General features: G+C 47.3%; 1 protein-coding gene across 1 annotated transcript; it reads right to left on the minus strand.

Moving 5' to 3' along the window:
* Positions 1-21012: 21012 nt before the first annotated feature.
* Positions 21013-26227, minus strand: LOC125551472 (U4/U6 small nuclear ribonucleoprotein PRP4-like protein). The gene is made up of 5 exons (XM_048714734.1): positions 25429-26227; positions 24109-24562; positions 23789-23986; positions 23599-23680; positions 21013-21512 (listed from the first exon to the last, which is right to left on the minus strand). The coding sequence occupies exons 1-5, from the start codon at positions 26127-26129 to the stop codon at positions 21418-21420; spliced, it is 1530 nt and encodes a 509-aa protein (XP_048570691.1). The 5' UTR covers positions 26130-26227; the 3' UTR covers positions 21013-21417.
* Between the last annotated feature and the right edge of the window lie 647 nt (positions 26228-26874).

Below are 26874 nucleotides of genomic sequence, written 5' to 3' on the forward strand. Positions count from 1 at the left end.
ATCTCCAAAGCACCGTCATGATCTCCATCGTCACCGGCTTGACACCTTGATCTCCATCGTAGCGTCATTGTCGTCTTGCCAACTATTGCTTCTATGACTATCGCTAACACATAGTGATAAAGTAAAGCAATTACATGGCGATTGCATTTCATACAATAAAGCGACAACCATAAGGCTCCTGCCAGTTACCGATAACTTCTACAAAACATGTTCATCTCATACAATCACTTATATCACATCATGTCTTGACCATATCACATCACAACAAACCCTACAAAAACAAGTTAGACGTCCTCTACTTTGTTGTTGCAAATTTTACGTGGCTGCTATGGGCTTCTAGCAAGAACCATTCTTACCTACGCATCAAAACCGCAACGATTTTTCGTCAAGTGTGTTGTTTTAACCTTCAACAAGGACCAGCCGTAGTCAAACTTGATTCAACTAAAGTTGGAGAAACAGACACCCGCCAGCCACCCTTATGCAAAACAAGTTGCATATCTGTCACTGGGACCGGTCTCATGAACGTGGTCATGTAAGGTTGGTCCGGGCCACTTCATCCAACAATGCCACTGAATCAAAGTAAGACATTGATGGTAAGCAGTATGACTATGATCGCCCACAACTCTTTGTGTTCGACTCATGCATATCATCTACGCATAGACCTGGCTCGGATGCCACTATTAGGGAACATAGCATGCAATTTCAAAATATTCCTACGATCACACAAGATCTATCTAGGAGATGCATAGCAACAAGAGGGGGAGAGTGTGTCCATGTACCCTCGTAGACCGAAAGCGGAAGCGTTAGGTTAATGCGGTTGATGTAGTCGAACATCTTCACGATCCAACCGATCTAGTATCGAACGTACGGCACCTCCGAGTTCAGCACACGTTCAGCTCGATGACGTCCCACGAACTCTTGATCCACCAGAGGATCGAGGGCGATTTTCGTCAGCAGGACGGCGTGGTGACGGTGATGTGATCCGCGTAGGGCTTCGCCTAAGCACTACGATGCTATGACCGGAGGAGTAAACTGTGGAGGGGGCACCGCACACGGCTAAGAGAATAACTATTGTGCTTTGGAGTGCCCCCTACCCCCGTATATAAAGGAGGGGAGGAGGAGGCCGGCCACCAAAGGGGCGCGCCAAGGGGTGGAGTCCTACTAGGACTCCACTCCTAGTAGGATTCGTCCCCCCCCCTTTTCCTTTCTCATCGGAGGGGGAAAGGGAATGAGAGGGAGAGGGAGAGGGGAAGAGGAAAGGGGGGGGCGCCCCCTCCCCCTTGTCCAATTCAGACTCCCTTGGGGGCGCCACCCTGCGGGCTCCCCTCTCTTTCTCCCCTATGGCCCATGAAGGCCCATTACTTCCCCGGGTTGTTCCGGTAACCCCTCGATACTCTGATAAATATCTGCAACGTCCCGAAACCATTCCGGTGTCCGAATACTATCTTCCAATATATCAGTCTTTACCTCTCGACCATTTCGAGACTCCTCGTCATGTCCATGATCTCATCCGGTACTCTGAACAATCTTCGCTCACCAAAACATATAACTCATAATACAAATCGTCATCGAACGTTAAGCGTGCGGACCCTACGGGTTCGAGAACTATGTAGACATGACCGAGACATATCTCCGATCAATAACCAATAGCGGAACCTGGATGCTCATATTAGTTCCTACATATTCTTCGAAGATCTTTATCGGTCAAACCTCAATAACAACATACGTTATTCCCTTTGTCATCGGTATGTTACTTGCCCGAGATTCGATCGTCGGTATCATCATACCTAGTTCAATCTCGTTACCGGCAAGTCCCTTTACTCGTTACGTAATGCATCATCCCACAACTAACTCATTAGTCACATTGCTTGCAAGGCTTATCATGATGTGCATTACCGAGAGGGCCCAAAGATACCTCTCCGATACTCGGAGTGACAAATCCTAATCTCGATCTATGCCAACCCAACAAACACCTTCAGAGACACCTGTAGAGCATCTTTATAATCACCCAGTTATGTTGTGACGTTTGATAGCACACAAGGTGTTCCTCCGGTATTTGGTAGTTGCATAATCTCATAGTCAAAGAAATATGTATAGGTCATGAAGAAAGCAATAGCAATAAAACTTAACGATCATTATGCTAAGCTAACGGATGGGTCTTGTCCATCACATCATTCTCCTAATGATGTGATCCCGTTCATCAAATGACAACACATGTCTATGGTTAGGAAACTTAATCATCTTTGATTAATGAGATAGTCAAGTAGAGGCATACTAGGCACACTTTGTTTTGTTTGTGTATTCACACATGTATCAAGTTTCCGGTTAATACAATTCTAGCATGAATAATAAACATTTATCATAATATAAGGAAATATAAATAACAACTTTATTATTGCCTCTAGGGAATATTTCCTTCACTTAGCTCAAGGGGAATAAGGTGAAGATGTGGTCTTCTGAGTTCAATCTCACCCTCCCTAACCAGACATACAATTGTGACAGCAACTGGAACTGGTCTACCAAATCCTTGTCTTCATCAAGCAACTGGTTCTATAACTTCACCCTTTACTTACTGTTTAGCTTCATGAAGTCATTGCTTGCCTGCTCTCATTGAATTCACGGCATGAAGACATTCTCCCCTGATTGCATATTTGGCTCCATACTGTCTTCCTATTCTGGTATGTTCTACCTAGCAGCTATCTGTCTTTGTGCTTTCTTTGTACTATTTCTTTGACTATGGCATGGTTAGTGCATTTTATCTTTAGCTGCCATCATGTTTAGGTATTATTTGGCTGTCTACCTTCAAATACATTGCGAGTTTCGAAGACTTTCATAAAAATCTCCTATCACCCCGCCCCCCCTCTCTAGTGGATAACTACCGCTTTCAGGCGCGGTTGTGGCACTTCGGCCATGGCAAGGAGTGGGCGGGAGAGGGTGATGGGGAGGAATGGAGCGAATTGATGTGGACGGCAACGCCTTGTCTATCCGCGGCATCGGGTGTGGCAGACAAGCGGGAGGTGGCGCGAGGAGAGAGCGCATACGTCGGCCACGCGCCCGATATCCTGCTAGCGAGAGGAAGACATCGACTGGCGCGTCGGCTGCTTGGTGGGCTGGACCTCAGCTACAGTGCTGGGCCACCAGGTGGCCTGCATCGGTATTCTCTGTGTGTGTGTGTATGTGTGTGTGTGTGTTGTGTGTGTGTCTTTTCCTATTTTCTACTTTTATTGTTTTAACCTTTGCCACTGTTTTGTAAATTCAAAGGAATTCAAAACAATGCCAAACTTTCTATAATTATTTATGTGGCTTATCAGGAAACTTGCAAATGAACACAAATTATCTCAGAAGCATTTGAAAATATATTCTAGCTATATGAATATAAATTCAAATAGCATAATGATTTAAATTCAAAGCCGAAAATATTCCATAAAAATGTTCATCATTTTTTATTGGGCTCAAAACCTTTGCCAAAATATAACCAACATTATTTAAGGCCATTTTGGAAACACTAAATGCATTTTTAGGGTTTTTGCCCTTTATTTAAAATTTGGAGGCTTCGAATTTCCTCATTTCAAATTTCACTGAAATTAAATATGATGCATGATGCTCTCTGATGCAACTATTTACAAGCAACAATCTAGGGCTGTGACATTCATATTTTCCGTCACTTTCTCAGATTCCTCATGGCCAACTCTTGTCCATCAACTAGCACCAATAGACCAAGTCACCAACTTGAATCGGGTACTTGTCAACACTACTTCAGCACCCCTGCACACTTTATCTGACCACATGTCTGATCACCACTGCCTTGGCCTTTCACTGTGTCACGTGCTTACCACATGCCTTGCCGCTATCACCGCATCGAGCCTCTGCTATCTTGGTCGAGTCTCTCGGGTAGTTAACCCACAATGCCTCAACTCCCACTGCAGAGAACCACCGATCATCACCGACCGATGTCGAGTATCACGTCTCCATCAGACCATTGGGCCCTAGTCCGATCCACGTGTCTCCCACTATCCTGCTGAAATGGGCTTCGATTCTCTGACATCTTACACGTAGCATCTCCATCAACACAGAGTGAAGTCTTCTGCTAGACACCAGCTCCACCTTCAACATGACTCCATGTAGTTGGCCGTGCTACCCCATGCCCTATCGACTTCAAGCTCTCATATGTACACTACCTTGAATCAACCTTGCGTCATAGTATTATCAAAGTCGCACAAACCCTCAGACCTGCGCCACATGTTTCCACGCCCCAAAAATCGATCACCATCAGCACCACGCTCTTATGTCGTCGTCGCTGAAATCACCACCGTCTTTTGCTTTGACCGACATCCATGTTGACCCATCAGACTGTCCAGTTCGATCCAGCCAAAATTATCCGACTGCAACCATGCTCCACCCTGCGTCATGTCCGCCCCAACTTCATGCATTGCTTGACGCGCTGTGTTTGCATGATCCTATCACAGCACGCTCCAGACTCCTCTGAACCTTATACGCATGTCGCCATCCTTGCCGTACGCGCTCCATGCCCCTTAGCAAACTTGACATGCAATTGCAAGGAAACTTTTTTTCCTGTAACAAATCTCACGCCTTGTGGCTTCCAGCATCACAACCATTCGGTGCCGTCCGCTTATAGCCTTGCTGGCTACGCAGACCACCAGATCACATGGGCCTCATGCCTCGGCCCAACTAGGCCTCATCCACATGTGTGTCTTGGCGCACGGCCACATAGCCTTTGAATTTGAGTCGCCTAGTCATTTAGGTTCCCTCGCGCCCATTTACCTCGGCCGTCGCAGCACGTGCCTGGCGCTGCTTCCGATCTGCTCCTAACACAAACCACATGTTGTGCCTTCCGATCGCTTCTCGAAACAACCGACAGCTCCACTTTCTGGATCTTTCTCGTTGCAACTCACTCACGATGTCATCAATTTGCTACCACGACCACGATCTATTCATGTGGAACTCCGTCCTCCTGTTCCTCCTCTAGATCAACACCACATCCTTTTCGAAGCTTGCTCATGATACCACTTGTTACAATAAATCTGAGGCCACCGTCGATTATCCAAGGACCAACCAATCACACAAGCACGACACCAAGATTTGCTAATGAGGTTCACCGACATGGCTACATCCCCGGGGCCTGACTATGGACGCTCCTCTCGATGACACCATACCGCACCCGGTCGCCTTGGACGCCGGCACATGTCGCTGGCTTCCCCTGCATTCCTGTGTTATTATGTTGGCATAGATTACATCATGTGTCTATCCTCTCATAGGTTACATCCTACTTGGACACGACTCAGAGTCCAACTGTAACCTACCTTATACAATAATATTCGAACAACTCTAACAGTTGGGAGAAAAACAATTCATTTCTATGGCTAGCTAGATTCTCCAGTGTACAATTATGCCTGCTAGCGTGGGCATGCATAGCATAGCACTTGAGCGCTTGGATTAATAATGATGTTTTGTAGCTAGCCGGCTTGCTAATTTGTCTCCTCTCTCTTTGTTCTCTAGGAGGCGGGGTCAGGGCAGAAGGTGGTGGATGCAAGGTTCCAAACACATCAAAAGGTGGCTAGGCAGCTGGACAAAAAACGCCGTGGTTTCGGACAGATAGCTTCGTAGCCGTCTTTTCCCCTGCCTCGTCTGGGTTGCGTTGCAGCCACAATATTTCTCTCACTTTCTCTCTAGATTTATTTTTGAAGAAACTCCTCTTCAGATTTCTCACTTCTCTCATACACTATACACTAGTATCATATACTATCGGGCCCATGGGACTGGGGGCACCCAGGTCCGTCTGCCTTTGGCTCAGGGTGTGGCGCATACCCCAAGGATCCAACAGCTGGCCCACCTGCAGAAGTCACAAGCAAGACCCCACACGAGGTCCTTGCCTCGGGAGGCCCCCAACAGCAGGCGTCCTGAGGAGACTGGGCGGCCCCACCGGAGCCTCGCGACGCGGTCTTCCAAGGCCCTCTCGTGGAAGTGGACAAGTCAAGAGCTGCTCGGCTGGTCGTGTGGCCTCGTGCCTTCACGTGGGTGACGCGCGCGATGACCAACGGCGCCAGAGGTTGTGCCAGCAGGCGCGGATGGAGAGGGTTTCCACTTTGGTGCTAAGGGAGCAAGGTCAGCGCGCTTGTTCCGAAAGCAATCCTCCAAGGTTGTCTAATCGGTGCAAGAAGACCAGGATGACGGGCGCGCAGGACGGAGGTCACCACCGAGCCTACCAGCGCATCATGGACGGAGCCTTTACCACCTTTTGTCAGGATAGACTACGCCCCTATCCTCCTTCAGATTGCCGTTGTCAGGCAACCCTTTCCACGAGTGTTTTCGGGGGAAGAGGACCAAGGCATGTATAAAAGAGGGGAAGGGAGCTGTCGTGGAGGAGGTCGACCATTCTGGCTCTCCGGCACTTATACTCTTGTCTCCACCACCATAGCAATCCACAACCACGCAGGAGTACGTTTTTGCACCGCAAGGTGGTCGAACCAGGGTATCCGTCGCATCTCCAACCGTTCCCGCTAGCTCGCTCTGGTCGTAGCTCCGTTGTGGCTCGTTGTAGGATAGCGTAGGGCGTCAAGAACGAGTGCACCCTAGAGTTTGAACCTTAGGGTCCCCGAAGCCCCGATTCCGACATTTGGCGCACCAGGTAGGGGTGTGTCACCATTCTTCCGCTCCGTTCTGACTTCCGCTTCACTAACTCCATGGCGGACGCTCGCCGTGTGCGTGCGGAGCGCCGGGCAGCTAGCGTCGCCCAGACGATGCGTGTGGGCCACGAAGACCGTCGTCGCTCTGCCGAAGCCGTGGCTGCCGCTGCCATAGACCCTGCCATCCACGAGCAGCAGGACTCCTCCTTGCACCCCTCCGTGTAGCAGGACGGCCGCACCGCTACGGCCTCTTCCTTCCTCGCCCGCCGTGGGTCGCCGAATGCGCAGGCCGCTCTGCTCATGGCGCGTGGACTGCTCCGCTATCGCCCGACCGAGGACGGCTACGATGCATGGCTTGGCCGCATCACCGAGCTTGTCAACGCCACCAAAGACACCCAGGTGCCCTCTCACTCGCTCCCCCCCCCCCCGCTGTCTAGCGTTGGAGACATGGCGCATGGCGCGCCTCCGCCACCTCCCTTGCGCAACGACCTCGACATGCCCCAGCATGACGTGCGTCCACGCGACCCAAGACGAGGCCAGCTGCCATATTGCCCACCACGCGCCGCCTGATGCATGCATGCTCCTCGAACAACAGCGCCAGCGCCAAGACCAGGTCATCCAAGAAGTCGCAGAGGCCGAGCACCAGAACTGTGCCGCCCTAGTGCCAGGCGTCCCCTCGAACGGCGTGGGTTGTCGGTCATTCACCCTCGAGCTGCGTCGGGTGGTCTAGCCTACCAAGTTCAAGCCGGAGTTGCCCCCCCCCCCCCCCCCCCGCTATGACGACATTCCTGACCCCACGGAGTTCCTCTAGCTCTACGCCTTGAGCATCGATGCAGCGAACGGCGACGACAAGGTCATGGCGAACTGGTTCCCCATGGCCCTCGAGGACGGCGCGCGCTCCTGGCTCATGAACCTGCATGAGGGGTCGATCTCTTCATGAGGCGAGATATGTGACCAATTAATCGCTAACTTCAAAGGCACACACGATCACCCCATCACCATCAACAACCTGCAGCGTGTGTGGCAGCGCCCTAGCGAGACCCTCCGCAAGTACATTCAGCGCTTCAGTCAGGTGCACCATCAGATCCCGCGCGTTTCAGATGAGGCCATCATCTCGGCGTTCTGCACCGGCATCATAGACATTGGTATGCGCGAGGAGCTCGCCATCAAAGACGATCTGGACTCGATGCTAGAGCTCTTCAACCTCGCTGACAGGTGCGCCAAGGTTGAGGAAGGCCGCCTCTTCATCCACAACAACCCCGACACCATGCCGGACGACGGCAAGGGCAAGGGCAAGGACGTCAAGCGCAAGGGCCCTGTCGTGCTGGCAACGGAGCCTGAGCAGAAATGCGACGTGACCGCGACGAGCCAGAGAAGGACAACCGCCCATTCTTCGTCTACCACAATGTGCGCATCCACAACACTGAAGACTGCCAGGAGCTCAAGTCGCTCTGTGACGAGCTCTTGGGCCGTCGAGGGGACCGCAGCGACCGCGGCGCCGGTCGAGGAGGTGGCTGTGGCGGCGGCCAATGGGACAACCGCAACGGCAAAGGCAACCCCCTTCAAGGCTGCCATGATCAACCTCATGAGGGCGCCTGGAGCGACTAGCCTCGCGAGGCGCATCCTCAGGCCAACGCTGCCCTTCCGCCACTGCCGTTGCCGCCCAGGTGGAACGACGTCAACCAGCTTGACGAGGGGGCTGTGGGCTACCAAGAACCCCGTGTGATAGAGGCAAAGGTGTCCCATGTTTCAATGATATGATGGCTATCTTTTTGGTGGAGTAGACTTTGACGATCCGACTACGAACGTGCGAGGACGTCGCGCCTTAGCAATCACTAAACCAACTCTGAGTGGTAATTGACCATGCCGGAGCATGATCAACCTGACCACGAGGGTCTATTTCCTTCAAGCAAACGAAGAACGAGCAAGAAATTGAGACTGCAATCTGGATATTGCGAATATAAGAGGAAAGCTTTATTGATCAAGATGGGGTTCTCTGACGTCTTGGTCTGGTCGTTGAACACAAACGAAGTACGCGAAGTTGCAACTATGGCAAACTTTAATCTAAACAAAATCTAACGTCTAAACGATGCCCTAAGGGCTGTATATATGGAGGAAGAGGGGGAGACTTTCGTGGCCCCTTGGAGGAGGGGTCCTAAACCAACCCTAACTTTGTTTTCCCCACACATACAGACTCTAAAAACAGCCTATACTTTAGTATTTTGAAATTACATGGGCCTGGCTCAATAATAAGGTAACACAGCACCTATAATAGCCTCTGGACGAAATTTATGAAGTGGCATCTTGTATATTTCGTCCAAGGCTTCATGCACTCATTCTGGTGGCTTCAAAGTCCTGAAATCATCATTTGTAACTCCGTTCCTGTTCCCCTTGCGCATGCCATCATCTCCATGCTTGATCTTGCTCCAAAGGTCATCCTTCTTGTCCAAGCTAGGCCCTTCATTTGTAAGGAAGACAATAGTATCCAATTTAGGTTGCATCATATTCTCATGAACATTAGAATCATTACCAACAAACAAAAAAATCTGGTAATTTAATTGGCATGCGTGAGCTCTAGTAATTGGTCCAGTACGTATAACAGCAGGGGGTGTGGGTGTAACAATGGTACTGATGTCTCTCATCACCGTGTAGTGGCCTGCATCCTCGGGGGAGCTCAGGCCCCAGCGTCTAACCGCCTCTCAAGCAGTTCTCTCGCGAGGTGAACGCTGCCCTCTCGAGGCCTGAAGCTGAGCGGCCCCTCAAGTGGTCGTGGTATGCCATCACATTCGACTCCAAGGACCACTGCAAGTCTACAGCCGCAGCTGGCGCGTGATACGTCTCCAACGTATCTATAAATTTTTTATTGTTCCATGCTATTACATTATCTATTTTGGATGTTTAATTGTCTTTATTATTCACTTTTATATTATTTTTGGGACTAACCTACTAACCCAAGGCCCAGTGCAAATTGTTGTTTTTTTCCTATTTCAGTGTTTCACATAAAAGGAATATCAAATGGAATCCAAACGGAATGAAACCTTCAGGAGAGTTATTTTTGGAACAAACGCGATCCAGGGGACTTGTAGTAGACGTCAAGAAAGGAGCAAGGAGGCCACAAGGCAGGGAGGCGCGCCTGCCCCCCCCCCTGGGCGCGCCCCCCACCCTCGTGGGCCCCTCGCAGCTCCATCGACCTACTTCTTCCTCCTATATATATCCATATACCCCGAAAACATCCAGGAGCACCACAGAACCCTATTTCCACCGCCGCAACCTTCTGTACCCAAGAGATCCCATCTTGGGGCCTTTTCCGGAGCTCCGTCGGAGGGGGAATCAATCACGGAGGGCTTCTACATCAACACCATAGCCCCTCCGATGATGTGTGACTAGTTTACCACAGACCTTCGAGTCCATAGTTATTAGCTAGATGGCTTCTTCTCTCTCTCTCTGGATCTCAATACAAAGTTCTCCTCGATCTTGTTGGAGATCTATTCGATGTAATTCTTTTTGCGGTGTGTTTGTCGAGATCTAATGAATTGTGGGTTTATGATCAAGATTATCTATGAACAATATTTGATTCTTCTCTGAAATCTTTTATGTATGATATTTTATCTTTGCAAGTCTCTTCGAATTATCAGTTTGGTTTGGCCTACTAGATTGATCTTTCTTGCAATGGGAGAAGTGCTTAGCTTTGGGTTCAATCTTGCGGTGTCCTTTCCCAGTGACAGCAGGGGCAGCAAGGCACGTATTGTATTGTTGCCATCGAGGATAAAAAGATGGGGTTTATATCATATTGCTTGAGTTTATCCCTCTACATCATGTCATCTTGCCTAATGCATTACTCTGTTCTTATGAACTTAATACTCTAGATGCATGCTGGATAGCGGTCGATGTGTGGAGTAATAGTAGTAGATGTAGAATCGCTTCGGTCCACTTGTCGCGGACGTGATGCCTATATACATGATCATGCCTAGATATTCTCATAATTATGCACTTTTCTATCAATTGCTCGACAGTAATTTGTTCACCCACCGTAATACTTATGCTATCTTGAGAGAAGCCACTAGTGAAACCTATGGCCCCCGGGTCTATTTTCCATCATATAAGTTTCCAATCTATTTTATTTTGCAATCTTTATTTTCCAATCTATATAATAAAAATACCAAAAATATTTATCTTATTATCTCTATCGGATCTCACTCTCGTAAGTGACCGTGAAGGGATTGACAACCCCTTTATCGCGTTGGTTGCGAGGTTCTTATTTTTTTGTGTAGGTGCGAGGTGACTTGCGTGTAGTCTCCTACTGGATTGATACCTTGGTTCTCAAAAACTAAGGGAAATACTTACGCTACTTTGCTGCATCACCCTTTCCTCTTCAAGGGAAAACCAACGCAGTGCTCAAGAGGTAGCAAGAAGGATTTCTGGCGCTGTTGCCGGGAAGATCTACGCCAAGTCAAGTCAAGTCAAGACATACCAAGTACCCATCATAAACTCTTATCCCTCGCATTACATTATTTGCCATTTGCCTCTCATTTTCCTCTCCCCCACTTCACCTTTGCCTTTTCTTCGCCTTCTTCCCCTATGTATCTTTGTTTGTGTTCCCATGTGCCTTCTATTTGCTTGCATCTTTGCTTGCTAAAAATCTATTGATATGGATCTACTTAAAGTGTTCTACTTGGATCATCTTTGATCCTTATGCACTCATGCTGAAACCCCAACTAGCCTGGTTGATGGGAAATCTTTAGATGAGCATGCTCATTTTGTGCGTCACCGTTTGTCTGAAAAAGGGAGACTCTTATGGGATCAAATAAACAGATTGATGTGTTATGCTTGGAATCTTTGTGAAATTTATGATTTTACTTATTGCTCTAAGAACCCTAAAAAAACACCTCCCCTACCTATGTGAGTTTAATGATAATGAAATCTTATCTTCTTATGCAAAGGGTGTTTATAGTTACTACGATATCGAACAAATTGAAGAATTGGTTGCTTTTAAGGGTGCTTATGAAGTTGCTTCTTTGATTGAAAAGTATGATGTTACTCTCTACAAATCTGAAAATTTTGACATACTTAAATATTGCTATGAAAACTATGCTCATAATGTCTATGTCAAAGAATTTATTGAAAGAATGACCGTCGCTTCGGAAGAAAATAATGATATGCATGAATCTATAGATAATTATGATTCCGATGATTTGATTAAAATATCCCTTGATGAACATGATGCTTGCTATTCTTGTGGCCATGATGCCAATATTTATGAAGATGAATTTGCTATAGTTCCTTATGTTAAACATGAGATCGTTGTTATTGCACCCATACTTGATAGTTCCTTCGATGAAAAGCATGATTGCAATGATGTTATTATAAATTCTATTAATGTCAATTGTGCTAATAATATGCAAAACCCTAAGCTTGGGGATGCTAGTTTTGCTATGTCCTCTACTTGTTGCAATGATCATGATTGGGGTGATTCTTCTTTTGATCTTGAAAATTTATTTAAGCCCCATGATGAATATGAGATTGATGATAGTGTTTGCAATGTTATTGAAAGTGGGTTTGGAAGAGTGTCAACTTTAGATCCCACATATTTGGAGAATGTTCAATATTATGAATTTTTTGATAAAAGTGGGTTTGGAGAGGTCATGACTTTAGTTAATTTTAATCCCACTATTTTGCAAGAGTGTCAACTTTGCATACATGTGGATCGTGTTAAGAATATGTTTTGTGATTGATATATTGTTGAATTTGCCTATGATCCTACATGTAATTATTATGAGAGAGGAAAATATGGTTGTAGAAATTTTCATGTTTCTAAACTACCTCTCTTTATGTTGAGATTGCTATTGTTTCTTTCCGCTTCCTTGCATATGCTAGTTTTTGCTTATCTTGATAATTTGTTTGCCTATAAGATGCCTATGCATAGGAAGTATGTGAGACTTAGATGTTTTTGTCACATGTTTTACGATGCTCTCTTTGTGCTTCAATTCTTTTCTTTCATGTGAGCATCATTAAAATTATCAATGCCTAGCTAGGGGCGTTAAACGATAGCGCTTGTTGGGAGGCAACCCAATTTTATTTTTTGTTTCTTGTTTTTTGTTCCTGTTTAGTAATAAATAATTCATTTAACCTATTTTTAGATGTGGTTTTATGCTTTTAATTAGTGTTTTTGCCAAGTAGAATCTTTGGGAAGACTTTGGGGAAGTTTTTGCGATCTTGCTGTAAAAACAGAAACTTTAGCGCTCACGAGATTCGCTGCCATTTTTTACTGGAGAGTGTGATTAGTTTAATTATTTTTGAAGATGATTAGTAGACAAATTCCTAACGTCCACCAATTTATTTCAGAATTTTTGGGGTTACATAAGTATTCGAAACCTACAGATTACTACATATTGTTCTGTTTTCGACAGATTCTGTTTTTCGTGTGTTGTTTGCTTATTTTGATGAATCTATGGCTAGTATCGGAGGGTATGAACCATGGAGAAGTTGTAATACAGTAGGTTTAACACCAATATAAATAAATAATGAGTTCATTAAAGTATCTTAAGTGGTGGGTTTTTTTTCTTATACTAACGGAGCTCATGAGATTTTCTGTTAAGTTTTGTGTTGTGAAGTTTTCAAGTTTTGGGTAAAGATTTGATGGATTATGGAATAAGGAGTGGCAAGAGCCTAAGCTTGGGGATGCCCAAGGAACCCCAAGGTAAAATTAGATACAACCAAAAGCCTAAGCTTGGGGATGCCCCGGAAGGCATCCCCTCTTTCGTCTTCGTCCATCGGTAACTTTACTTGAGGCTATATTTTTATTCACCACATGATATGTGTTTTGCTTGGAGCATCTTGTATGATTTGAGTCTTTGCTTTTTAGTTTACCAAAATCATACTTTCTATACACACATTTTGGAAGAGACACACATGAATCAGAATCTATTAGAATACTCTATGTGCTTCACTTATATCTTTTGAGCTAGATAATTTTGCTCTAGTGCTTCACTTATATCTTTTAGAGCACGGTGGTGGTTTTATTTTATAGAAATTATTGATCTCTCAAGCTTCACTTATACTATTTTGAGAGACCTTTAGAACAGCATGGTAATTTGCTTTGGTTATAAAATTGGTCCTAATATGATAGGCATCCAAGATTGGTATAATAAAAACTTTCATAAAAAGGTGCGTTGAGTACTATGAGAAGTTTGATACTTGATAATTGTTTTGAGATATAAAGATGGTGATATTAGAGTTGTGCTAGTTGAGTAGTTGTGAATTTGAGAAATACTTGTGTTGAAGACTGCAGGTCCCGTAGCATGCACGTATGGTAACCGTTGTGTAACAAATTTGAAACATGAGGTGTTCTTTGATTGTCTTCCTTATGAGTGGCGGTCGGGACGAGCGATGGTCTTTTCCTACCAATCTATACCCCTAGGATCATGCACGTAATGCTTGGTTTTTGATGACTTGTAGATTTTTGCAATAAGTATGTGAGTTCTTTATGACTAATGTTGAGTCCATGGATTATACGCACTCTCACCTTTCCATCATTGCTAGCCTCTTCGGTACCGTGCATTGCCCTTTCTCACCTTGAGAGTTGGTGCAAACTTCGCCGGTTCACCCAAACCCCGTGATATGATATGCTCTATCACACATAAACCTCCTTATATCTTCCTCAAAACAACCACCATACCTACCTATTATGGCATTTCCATAGCCATTCCGAGATATATTGCCATGCAACTTTCCACCGTTTCATTTATGACACGCTTCATCATTGTCATATTGCCTTGCATGATCCTGTAGTTGACATCGTATTTTGTGGCAAAGCCACCATGCATAATTTATCATACATGTCACTTTTGATTCATTGCCCTTCCCGGTACACCGCCGGAGGCATACATATAGAGTCATATTTTGTTCTAGTATCGAGTTGTAATCATTGAGTTGTAAATAAATAGAAGTGTGATGATCATCATTAATAGAGCATTGTCCCAAATAAAAAAAGGGGGAAGGCCAAATAAAAAAAAGAAAAGGCCCAAAAAAAGAGAAATAAAAAGTGTACCATGATCTTTATGATATAGAGTCTCTTGTTTTGTCACTTTCATATACTAGTGGGAATTTTTCATTATAGAACTTGGCTTGTATATTCCAACAATGGGCTTCCTCAAATGCCCTAGGTCTTCGTGAGCAATCAAGTTGGATGCACACCCACTTAGTTTCTTTTGTTGAGCTTTCATACATGTATAGCTCTAGTGCATCCGTTGCATGGCAATCCCTACTCCTTGCATTGACATCAATTGATGGGCATCTCCCTAGCCCATTGATTAGCCGCGTCGATGTGAGACTTTCTCCTTTTTTGTCTTCTCCACATAACCCCCATCATTATATTCTATTCCACCCATAGTGCTATATCCATGGCTCACGCTCATATATTGCGTGAAAGTTGAAAAAAGTTTGAGATTACTAAAGTATGAAACAATTGCTTGGCTTGTCATCGGGGTTGTGCATGATGAGAGCATTCTTGTGTGACGAAAATGGAGCATGACCAAACTATATGATTTTGTAGGGATGAACTTTCTTTGGCCATGTTATTTTGAGAAGACATGATTGCTTAGTTAGTATGCTTGAAGTATTATTATTTTTATGTCAATATTAAAATTTTGTCTTGAATCTTTCGGATCTGAATATTCATGCCACAATAAGGAAAATTACATTGAGAATTATGCTAGGTAGCATTCCACATCAAAAATTCTATTTTTCTCATTTACCTACTCGAGGACGAGCAGGAATTAAGCTTGGGGATGCTTGATACGTCTCCAACGTATCTATAATTTTTGATTGTTCCATGCTATTATATTATCTGTTTTGGATGTTTAATGGGCTTTATTATACACTTTTATATTATTTTTGGGACTAACCTACTAACCCAAGTCCCAATGCAAATTGCTGTTTTTTTGCCTATTTCAGTGTTTCGCAGAAAAGGAATATCAAACGAAATCCAAACGGAATGAAACCTTCGGGAGAGTTATTTTTGGAACAAATGTGATCCAGGGGACTTGGAGTAGACGTCAAGAAAGGAGCGAGGAGGCCACGAGGCAGGGAGGCGCGCCTGCCCCCCTGGGTGCGCCCCCACCCTCATGGGCCCCTCGCAGCTCCACCGACCTACTTCTTCCTCCTATATATATCCATATACCCCGAAAACATCCAGGAGCACCACGAAACCCTATTTCCACCGTTGCAACCTTCTGTACCCAAGAGATCCCATCTTGGGGCCTTTTCCGGAGCTCCGCCGGAGAGGGAATCAATTGCTTGATTTTATCCCATCTTGTATTGTTGTCATTGAGGATAAAAATATGGGGTTTATATCATGCTGCTTGAGTTTATCCCTCTACATCATGTCATCTTGCCTAATGTGTTACTCTGTTCTTATGAACTTAATACTCTAGATGCATGCTGGATAGCGGTCGATGTGTGGAGTAATAGTAGTAGATGCAGAATCATTTCGGTCTACTTGTCGAGGACGTGATGCCTATATACATGATCATGCCTAGATATTCTCATAACTATGCACTTTTCTATCAATTGCTCGACAGTAATTTGTTCACCCACCGTAATACTTGTGCTATCTTGAGAGAAGCCACTAGGGAAACCTATGGCCCCCGGGTCTATTTTCCATCATATAAGTTTCCAATCTATTTTATTTTGCAATCTTTATTTTCCAATCTATATAATAAAAATACCAAAAATATTTATCTTATTATCTCTATCAGATCTCACTCTCGTAAGTGACCGTGAAGGGATTGACAACCCCTTTATCGCGTTGGTTGTGAGGTTCTTATTTGTTTGTGTAGGTGCGAGGTGACTTGCGTGTAGTCTCCTACTGGATTGATACCTTGGTTCTCAAAAACTGAGGGAAATACTTACGCTACTTTGTTGTATCACCCTTTCCTCTTTAAGGGAAAACCAACGCAGTGCTCAAGAGGTAGCAGCGCGCTGCCCATGCTATGCACCCCCACCATCAACAACATCGCGGTCACCAAAACCCTCATCGACAGAGGCGTCGGCCTCAACGTGATCTCCATCAAGACCTTCGAGACGCTCCAAGTGCCCTACGACCAGCTGATGCCGGCCAGGCCCTTCTTTGGGGTGATTGATGGGTCTACCACCCCCTGGGGCAAGTGCGCCTCCCTGTCACATTCGGCACCCGCCACAACTACCACACCGAGCTCATCGACTTTGACTGGTGCACATCGGCCTCCCATATAACGCCATTCTGGGATATCCGGCACTCGTCAAATTCATGGCGGCAACCCACCGCGGCTACAATGTCCTCAAGATGCCTGGCTGCAGTTGTGTCATCACCATCACCTATGACGAGAAGGACGCGGTCTGTTCCCTCGAGCACGCTTGCCGGGTCGTCGCAGCCACACATTCGGATGGCGAGGACTCCGCCAGGCCTCACGAGGCTGCTCCGGCGAAGAAGAAGCAGTTGCTCTTCCAAGGTCGCCCCGAGGCGAAGAAGGCATCGGCTGATGGTAGCGTTCCAGAACCTGCCCTCGCCATTGGCGCCTGCGTTTCTCCCACATAGGAAGGCGCGCTCGGCACCCCCCTTTGGGCAGGCATGGGTGTTCTTTTCCTGGAAAGCATCTGACCTGCCTGTGGTGCCGAGGGAGGTGATCGAGAACCACCTAGCGGTGTGCCTTGGTGCAGGCTCCGTCAAGCATGGAGCGCGGCACCAGGCGCCAGGGAAGCAGGAATTCATCGTCTGAGAGATTTCCAAGTTGTGAGAAGCTCTAGCCATTCATGGGGAGCACTGCCTCCAACGGTCCACCAACCTGGTCATCGTCCCTGAGAAAGGCGAGAAGGAGCGCATGTGCATCGACCTCGCGAGCCTCAACAGGGCCTGCTCTCAGGACCTCTTCTGGCCATCGCATGTCGGCCGGGGCGCGGGCCTCGCCACCAACTACACCCACATGCCCTTCGGCCTGATGAACGCATGTGCCACCTTCCAAAGGCTGGCGCGGCTTGCGTTGGAACCTCACGAGCCTCCTGGCCCTCGCGAGCCCCTTGGGCATTGGGGCCGCTGTAGCAGTCGTCCGGCTGCACCCACGGGCCCAGCGGCGCGCGGTCCGCCATTTCCTCCACGAAGGAGTCTGGGAGCCGGAGCCAGGATCAGTGCTGGCGATGCATGCCCACAATGAATTCGGGCGCCACGTCGGTGGAGTGACTCCACGCCTGGGGAGGCAAGGCAGCCGCGATGCCTCGGCCACCTCGGCCATGGGCGCCTCGCCCCCAGCGTCCGTGCCTAGTGGCGGCGCCCCACCCGGAGCCGCTGGGACCAGCGTCGGCGACCGTAGGAGAGCGTATGTAGCCTCGGGGACGGCACCCTAGGCGCTGCACGAGCACGTCCTCTCCCCCTCGCCATCGTTGCAAAGGTCGGCTTGGATCTTGGAGCAGGAGGGAGGAGCTGGAAGAAGAAGATGAGCCGGCGGGTCCTGCCCCCTTGCCCTTATATAGCGCTCGACGGAGCAGCAGTTCGCGCCCCCTCGCCTTTGTAAGGAAGATGCGGGACAAGGAAGGTAATGATGGCCTCGTGTCGTGCATGGGCAGGCTTTATGTCAGCCTGGGCGGTTGCCAGGGTGTCCTGGGAGAAGTGGTGGCGCCCTACACTCCATCATGCGCCACGCATCGCGCCTGGGCCGCAAGCAGTTAGGGCCCACGTTGTTTTGCCCCCTCCCCCCCCAAACAGGCGGAGACGTGCGTGCCGCGGGCTTGGGGGTTACTGTCAGGCCCATGGGATTGGGGGTACCCAGGCCTGTCTGCCTTTGGCCCAGGGCGCGGCGCATACCCAAGGATCCAGCAGCTGGCCCACCTGCAGACGTCACAAGCAAGACCCCATGCGAGGTCCTTGCATAGCGAGGCCCCCAACAGCAGGCATCTTGAGGGGACTGGGCGGCCCCACCGGAGCCCCGCGAGGCCCCCTCTCAAGGCGGTCTCCCAAGGCAGTCTCCTGAAGCCCTCTCGTGGGGCGGACAAGTCAAGAGCTACTCGCCTGGTCGTGTGGCCTCGTGCCTTCACGTGGGGGACGCGCGATGATGAACGGTGCCAGAGCCGTGCCAACATGCGCGGATGGAGAAGGTTTCCACTTTGGTGCTAAGGGAGCAAGGCCAACGCGTCGGTTCCCAAAGCAATCCCCAAAAGTTGCCTGATCGGTGCAAGAAGACTAGGACGACGGGCGCGCAGGACGGAGGTCACCAACGAGCCAACCGACGCGTCATGGACAGAGGATTTGCACGCGAAGACCACCTTTTCTCAGGATAGACTGCGCCCCTGTCCCCTTTCAAATTGCCGTTGTGTGGCAACCCTTCCCACCGGTGTTTTCGGGGGAAGAGAACCAAGGCGTATATAAAAGCGGGGCAGGGAGCTGCCGTTGAGGAGGTCGACCATTATGGCTCTCCAGCACTTGTACTCTTGTCTCCACCACCATAGCAATCCACAACCAAGCAGAAGTAGGATTTTACACCGCAAGGCCGCCCGAACCTGCGTAACCACCGCGTCTCCAGCCGTTTCCGCTAGCTCGCTCCGGTCATAACTCCGTTGTGACTCATTGTAGAAAAGCGTAGGGCGTCAAGAACGAGCGCAACCCAGAGTTCGAACCTTAGGGTCCCCGGAGCCCCGATTCTGACATATACATTTTTTTTAAACTGGACTAGTATCATATATATGATATGATACTCCTCGCTACGATCAGCCTGATACCCTATATCTTGCCATCCCCAAGTGGGTCCAGTGTGGGCCATTAATGTCGTTGTATTACACCACGTATTGATTATGTATAGCAACGATGTGGGCCATTTATGCCGTTGTATTACACCACTTATTGATTATGTATATATATAGCAATTCCAGTTATGTAATGTTCTTGTAATTCCTCCGTCTAGGTGAATAAATCACCTTAGGAGTGGCAACGCAACCTAGGTGGCTTTAGATTGGACGAGGAGAGCACTAGGAATAGCTGAACTTTCAATCACAACGCTTTTACAAAAGGAAGCAAAATCAGCAATTAATCGCTAGTTATTAGGATGCCTTTTCAGATGTCCATGTTGGCCCACGTATGTGATTCCATGCTGGCCACTATGCATGCACTGGTCAAGGGGAGGGGTTTCCACGGGGGAGAACGAGGCAGGGAGGGAATCGAGCAGGATGCGGCCGCTCGTGAACGAGGTTGGGATGGGATCGGGGAGAATTTGTTCTGCGCCTTATGGTTTTGAGAAAATGTGAATTTCGTAAGATGATTTATTCACCTAGACGAAGGGAGTATTAAATATTCCTTGGTCACGAGGTTGTGCAACGTCGTCCAGATTTCAAGGGCATTTACCGGCAGGTTCCAAAAGTCCGCGTCCAAGTTCAGTTTTTTTTAGCGAAATGGAACTGTTTGACCAAGTTTTTTGGCCCACCCTTAAACTGACCGTATTTCAGGGGTTTTTTTTCCTTTTTTGAGAAGAGACCGTATTCCAGGTAGGCCCCAAGTTTTTTTTCTTGTTTTAGGATCAGGTAGGCCTCAAGTGCAGTGACCGTATTTCAGGCAGGCCTCAAGTGCAGTGACCGTGGGGAATAAGCCCGTTGAACTCCTACACATGGGCCAGGACCCAAAGTACATCGATTGTCGTTACTGAAAACGTGAAGGTGAGACCAGAAAAATTGTGCCACATGGCATTCAAAAAAAAGATTATGCCACGTCGACCTGCAACTCCCGAAAGTCAAGATCACCTTCAAATCAAGTGCACAAGCAGACTGCCCAAACTCAAGATCACCTTCAAATCAAGTGCACAAGCAGACTCCCCAAACTCAAAATCACCTTCAAATCAAGTGCACAAGCAGACTCCTTTTGGCCCTCAACAAATAGCCAAAGCTCCGAACATTCCCCAAACATTATTTGCATATGAATGACGTTGTTGAATTTTAAATATGGGCTTAATTAAATGTCACACATGTGGCACGAACACATGCTTTATGACAAGTTTAGTGATACGACCACATGGCAATTCCAAACGTTTTTTATAGTGATACAAGGATGACAACTCTAATTGTCAAGCATTATCATTTTGGACGAGAGGGGGGAGGGGGTTTGTTTTTTTAGATGGCAACTTTAGTTGTAGCATACGTCAGGAGTGTTTCGTCCCACACGTGTGGCTAATCATTTGGGTTACGCATGGCACTTACCATTTGGGTTAAATAAAGGAGGCGTCCTACTAAAAACAGACTTATTTTGGATTACTTTTCAAGTACTCCCTACGTCTTATAATATAAAAAGGTTTTTCAAGTTAACATAGCTTAAAAAACGTTCTTATATTATGGGACGGAGGGAGTAGTACATTGCAAGTTGCAACTGCACTCCAATTTCTATTGGCAGCAAGCGTACATCATGAAAATATTACAAATATGAAAATTACATGGATGCGCCATATACTTCATCCAAACTGAAGAACTTAATGTTTTTACTAGAAAGCCCATTTGTTTTAAAGAACTATATCAAGTCCAAAATCTTAAGAAATACTCCCTCCGTCCCATAATATAAGACGTTTTTTAACATTAGTGTAGTGTTAAAAACCGTCTTACATTATGGGACGGAGGGAGTACTTATGAGGTACATTTGTTAAGAATGTGCATAAGGGTTAGGGTTATAGACGCAATAAAATAGCATCATCGAATGTAAAGAGCTTGGACCGACAGATCAGCGAAAGGACAAAACTAGCACAAGCTGTTTCCAGCAAGTGGAATCAATGCCTTAATCCAACTCCATCTCGTTATCCCGCGCTGTGCCTCTGCATGACCAGATCTTTATAGTTCTATCATGTGAAACAGTCACAATGTGTTGTCCATCTGCACATATCATATAGATAAACAATAATTACATGTTTAGTTTGATGCTTCGGTTGGAGCTTGGCAAGTGAACACAATAATACGAAGTCAATCTCTTGGGTAAATAGAATATAGTAGACAAAAATAACTTTATTAACTATAGAACCTATCAATATTGTTCAAAACATTTTCATATCAACAATAAACAGTTCAGAAGGGTGATATTTTCACCAAATATGTCGTAGAAGAATTGAGATGGAAAGGAACACAATCAACAGAGGCAAAGGGAGCAATGCACCACCAAGCATGAATAATCAAATATTATGGATGATTAGAATTAGTAAAAGTATAAGAGCATCTCCAATAGATGGTCCAAACTTTGGCGGTCCAAAACCGGAGATGTAAAATATGGACTGCCAAATGGTGCTTTTTGGAGCTCCGGAAAATGCTCAACTCCAACAAATGGTCCAAATCAGAGATGTAAAAAAAAAAGCAACTTCAACAGATGGTCCAAAACGAAGATTAAAACGACCAACTACTACTTCATCTCAACATAGTTCAAACATGAAATTCAACATAGTTTCATACACAAATTCAACTACTACTTATTCGAACTACTAGATGAAACTACTCCTCGTCGTCCGAGCTGCGGAACTGCTCCCAGAACTCGTCCTTGGTCGGGTCATCGCACTCCTCGTCCTCCTCCTCGGAGTCACCCTAGTCCTCATCCGACAACTCGATAGGGATCACAGTCGAGGAGCCGGCCTCGTCCTCCTTCACCCCCTTCTTTTTCGCCACGATGTCGCGCAGCTCGGCCTGGACATACTGCGGATGCTCCCGCACGAACCGAGCCATCGCCGCCTCGTCGCTCTCGCCCGGAGCGACGACAACCGCCGGTCTCTTCTTCGCCTTCTTCGCCGGCATCTCCTCCATCTGGATGCCCTGCGGCATGAGCTACTCGGCCATCGCCTGGGACTCGATCTCCAGGAAGTTGAGGTCCATCTTCGGCCGTCCGGCACGCCACACCGCCACATCGTAGGCACGCGCGGCATCATCGGCAGTGGGATGCGTGCCGAGCCACCAACGCCGCCCGACGTCGAAGAACTCCACTCCGAAATTCCCAGAGGGCTTCGCCCTCACGCCGAAGAAACCGGACTTGCCCTTCGGCGCCATCGGGGAGCGGGCGGCGGACGGACAGGAGGCGGACGAAGCGGGGCCAGGCGGAGGACGGACCGGAGGCGAAGGCGGTCGAAGAGGAGGCGAACGGGGTGCGGAGGCGGCCGGAGAGGAGGCGGACGGGGTGCGGAGGCGGCCGGGGAGGAGGCGGACGGGGTGCGGGGGCGGCCGGGGAGGAGGCGGGCGGGGTCGGGGCGGCGCGGAGGCGGACGGGGTCGGGACGGGGCGGAGGCGGCCGAAGAGGAGGTGGACAGGGTGCGGAGGCGAACGGAGAGGAGGCGGATGGGGTCAGGGCGGCGCGGCGACAGGCGGCGGCCCAGGCAGGGTGGAACCGGCGGCGGGGGTTTAGATCTACGGCGGGACCAGTTGCATCTCGTGATGTAAATTTGCATCACAAAGTTTTCAATTTTACATCACCGGGAGGCCGCGGTCCAAATTTTTTTACATATGGACCCTCTGTTGGAGCAGCGCTTTTTGCCCCAGACGGTCCAAAAGTTAGGTATTTTTACATTTGGACCATCTATTGGAGATGCTCTAAAGGTCACACATTCAAATAATAATAATTGAAGGAAAGCAATAGGAAGGGTAACAGAAGTGTCATGCATTTTATGAGGTGGTACATCTTGCAGTTTAACTATTCAAAGAAAGATGGTCAATCTTAGAATCTTAGTTTAGCAGTTTTCACTAAATAACGGCTCCTGGTTCAGAAAAAAGAACGTCCTACTAGTGTAAGACAATCTAGAGGGCACTATGTAATTGTTGTGCTGTAAATAAAGAAACAAGTGAACAGTAAAAGATGTGAATGTGAATGATCCAACTTGTTTCTTAGTGTGACAAGATAAAGAAAGGACTAAATTAGTTATTCTCGAAGAATGCGCCACACAGATAATTCTGCACACAAAGAAGTGTAGGTGCTTAAGCAAATGGTTACCTCCACTAATATCCAGACTAGTAACCTTTGACTCATGGCCTGCCAAGCTTTTAATTGGTTTGTAATCCCGAGTTGACCATAGCTGGAAAAATATTTAAGATGAGTGAGCTAAGTAGGGAGGGGGGGGGGGGGGGGGGGGGGGGGGGGGGGGGGGGGGGTAATTTGATCCAAAATTACGTATGATGCATACCGCTGCTTTACTGTCATAGGAAGATGTCGCTAAATAATAACCCTCCTGGGGTTCAAATTTCACGTGCGAGATGAGACTCTTATGTGCCGGTATAGAGTATACCATTTGTCTGGTCCTCAAATCCCATATTCGACAGAAATTGTCTTCACTTGCAGTTGCAACTAGATGACCATTAGGGGAGAAGCTGACTCCTAGGACCTGAGAGAGAAAATAGAATCATGTCAGTTTCAAAAAGGAAATATATTCCACGACAGATAGTCGGATAGGTGAGACCACAGAGCAAGTAAGGCACTTGAGAAGTATCCATGCTGTTAACTTACAGGTTTCACATGTCCAATGAGGGTACAGTACAATCTTCCTGACCTTAGATCCCAAACTCGAGCATTCGCATCAAGCCCACAAGATGCAGCTAAAGAACCATCTGGATGAAAGCTAACACCATATACACTTCTGCTATGTCCCTCTTGGAGTAGAAGTTCAGTTCCAGTATTGATGTCCCACAATCTCCAGGTCTTGTCAAAGCTAGCTGTACCAAGGTACTTTCCAGATGGATGAAAAGCAACGCGAGCAAGACGGTCCAGGTGACCATCAAAAGACATTAGGAGTGACCCATCTCTGTTCCATAATTTGGCAGTTTTATCAGCTGAGGCTGTCGCTAAGCAGTTATCAACTGGAGAGAAGGCAACATCAGTTGCACGTTCTGTATGACCTTTCAGGGTTGCAATTTTAGTTATCTGTGGCATGCTCCATACTTTGATGATCCCGCTCCAGGAGCTGCAGAACCAAAAGGAACAAATAGTTATTTTTAATAGAAAGGAAGAAAAGGGCATTAGGTGCTGACGAACAACTAATTGCACATGACATTGCTAACAATGAAAACAAACATAGACTCAGTTGTGCATCTTACGTTTACTAGTCTTATTTGGTGTGAGTGTGAGCAAGAACTCTCGCAATTTGTCAAATCCAATTAAGTATTTATAATCTGAGTGCAATGGAGATGCAGTCCGTGCTGCTAGGATAAATGCTCCACACATTGCCAAGACAGCAGTCCACCTAAAATGGGCCTAACTGATATGCAGAATACCAACCTTTGTTTACCAGGAAAAGAAGAAACTCTGGTCCTGACTTCTTGACAGTGCTGTCATATTGAACACTAAAATTTCTAGTTATACTAATAGAAAAAGGACTGGAATTAATTTAGCTCAGAAACCATCATATACCAACATTTTGTTGCAATAGTATCAAATTCATCCCATATCTCTTCATGGTGAAATAAAACTGCAATTTTTAAACATATGCAAGCTAAACCTGGCTGGCTAAGAAAGCAGTTGGCAGCTATCACTGATGAAGTGCTCAAGCAAATATGTATGGATAAATGCACAAAAATTTGAAGAAACATGGTCAACTGTTATGATAAGCAGCGATTCAGATTGCTTTCAGTCATTAAAAACCTAACATACAAGAAATCTTACTCACTAGACTATATATGCTCAATCGCAATAGCCAAACCGAAATTAAGAACTGAGCCCAAATAAGACTATAATAATGTGGTGTGCAGCTTTAGGCAAGCATTCCTCACTATTCGTCTCATACACAAGAAAACAATGCATTTTCAGATATCTGTTATTTTGAAGACGTACCTTGTGGCGAGCATTGAGGCATCGCGGGAGAAGGAGCAACCGGTGAGCGGGCGGTCATCTCCAATCTCGCTGCACTCAAGCACGAAGTCCCCCGCCTGCTTGACAACAAGGGCGGCCTCTGCCTCGGGGTCCTCGTCGGGGCCAGCCAGGCGGCGTTTGGCACTGTCGACCCTGGCCTTAGCGCGGGGCAGCGAGTACATAGCTATATCAACGCGCGCCTGAAGCAGTTGGTTGGTCCCCTCGGTGAAGAAAGGGTACTGGATCTGCTCCATGTCGTCGTCGTCGCCCGGGGCTCCCTGCTCGTCCTCCTGCGCGCGGAGGAGGCGGTCGAACTGGCCGTCGGCCTCGAGGCGGACCATGAGTGCGCGTAGGCGGTCGCGGCGCTCCATCTCGCGCTCGCCGAAGAGCGTGATGGGCTCGCCGAGACGGCGGAGGCGCGCGCGCACGGCGGAGTCGTTGGTGGGCACGGCCATGGCGTAGGCGCGTCGGCGCTGCAGTAGCTCCTGTACGGCGCGCTCGTGGCGCTCCCGCGCGGCGCGGTGGTCGTCGGAGACCTCGTAGTCGACCTCGTCATCGTCGGCAGCGGCGGATGTGGAGGGTGTGACGGGGATGGGGATCGGAGCGATGGGCGGGTGGATGGGGAGGGGAGCCATGGGAGGGGTGATGGCAGGGGGGAGCGGCCTGGGGATCTCCATGGACATTAATGCTGGGGTTTGGGAATTGGGACTAGGGTTTGGAGCTGCTAAGCGGTGGTGGTGGCGAGCGGGAGCGGCCGAGATGGAGGACTCTTAGTAAACTAGCAAAAAAAGCCCGTGCGATTTGCGATTGTAACGGGAAAACATAATACCACACGTTCACAATAAATGGTCTATAATCTGAGTATTTGTAGTTACAGCCCAAATAAAGATGATCTTTATCTACAAAAGCGCAAGTTCAAGATTCCACATGTCTTTTATTTAAACACGGCTTGTATGTAGATTAAATATGTACAAAGAAACGGGTAAGTGATCTTTAATTTTGTCTCCAATTCTAATTTAGCTAAGATAATCATCCGTAATTCGAATCAGTACCGATATGAAAAAAAGACGGATAATGCACTGTTGATTAAGATTGAACCCTACATAGTATGTTTTAAATGATTAACGGGTAAAATATTCATATTCTATATATTTTTCTAATCAAATTTCATATTGTAGCGACCCGACCCGAATAGATCAAAGTCTCTGTGCTTAAGTGTCATCCCTGGATCGGTATGCTGGCACATACAGTACTCGAGGATTTATAACAGAGGTAAATCACATGTAAAAGTAACGTAAATACTATTACCTCAATCCAAAATAGCGGAAGTAACAAGGTTGTGGATTCCCATCAACACCAACGGCAAAGTTGAGTGTAGAAATCGTAACCCTAACGTATCACTTACTCGTCGTAAGAAATCCTACAACA

Source organism: Triticum urartu, chromosome 4 (genome assembly GCF_003073215.2).
Source record: "Triticum urartu cultivar G1812 chromosome 4, Tu2.1, whole genome shotgun sequence".
NCBI lineage: Eukaryota > Viridiplantae > Streptophyta > Magnoliopsida > Poales > Poaceae > Triticum > Triticum urartu.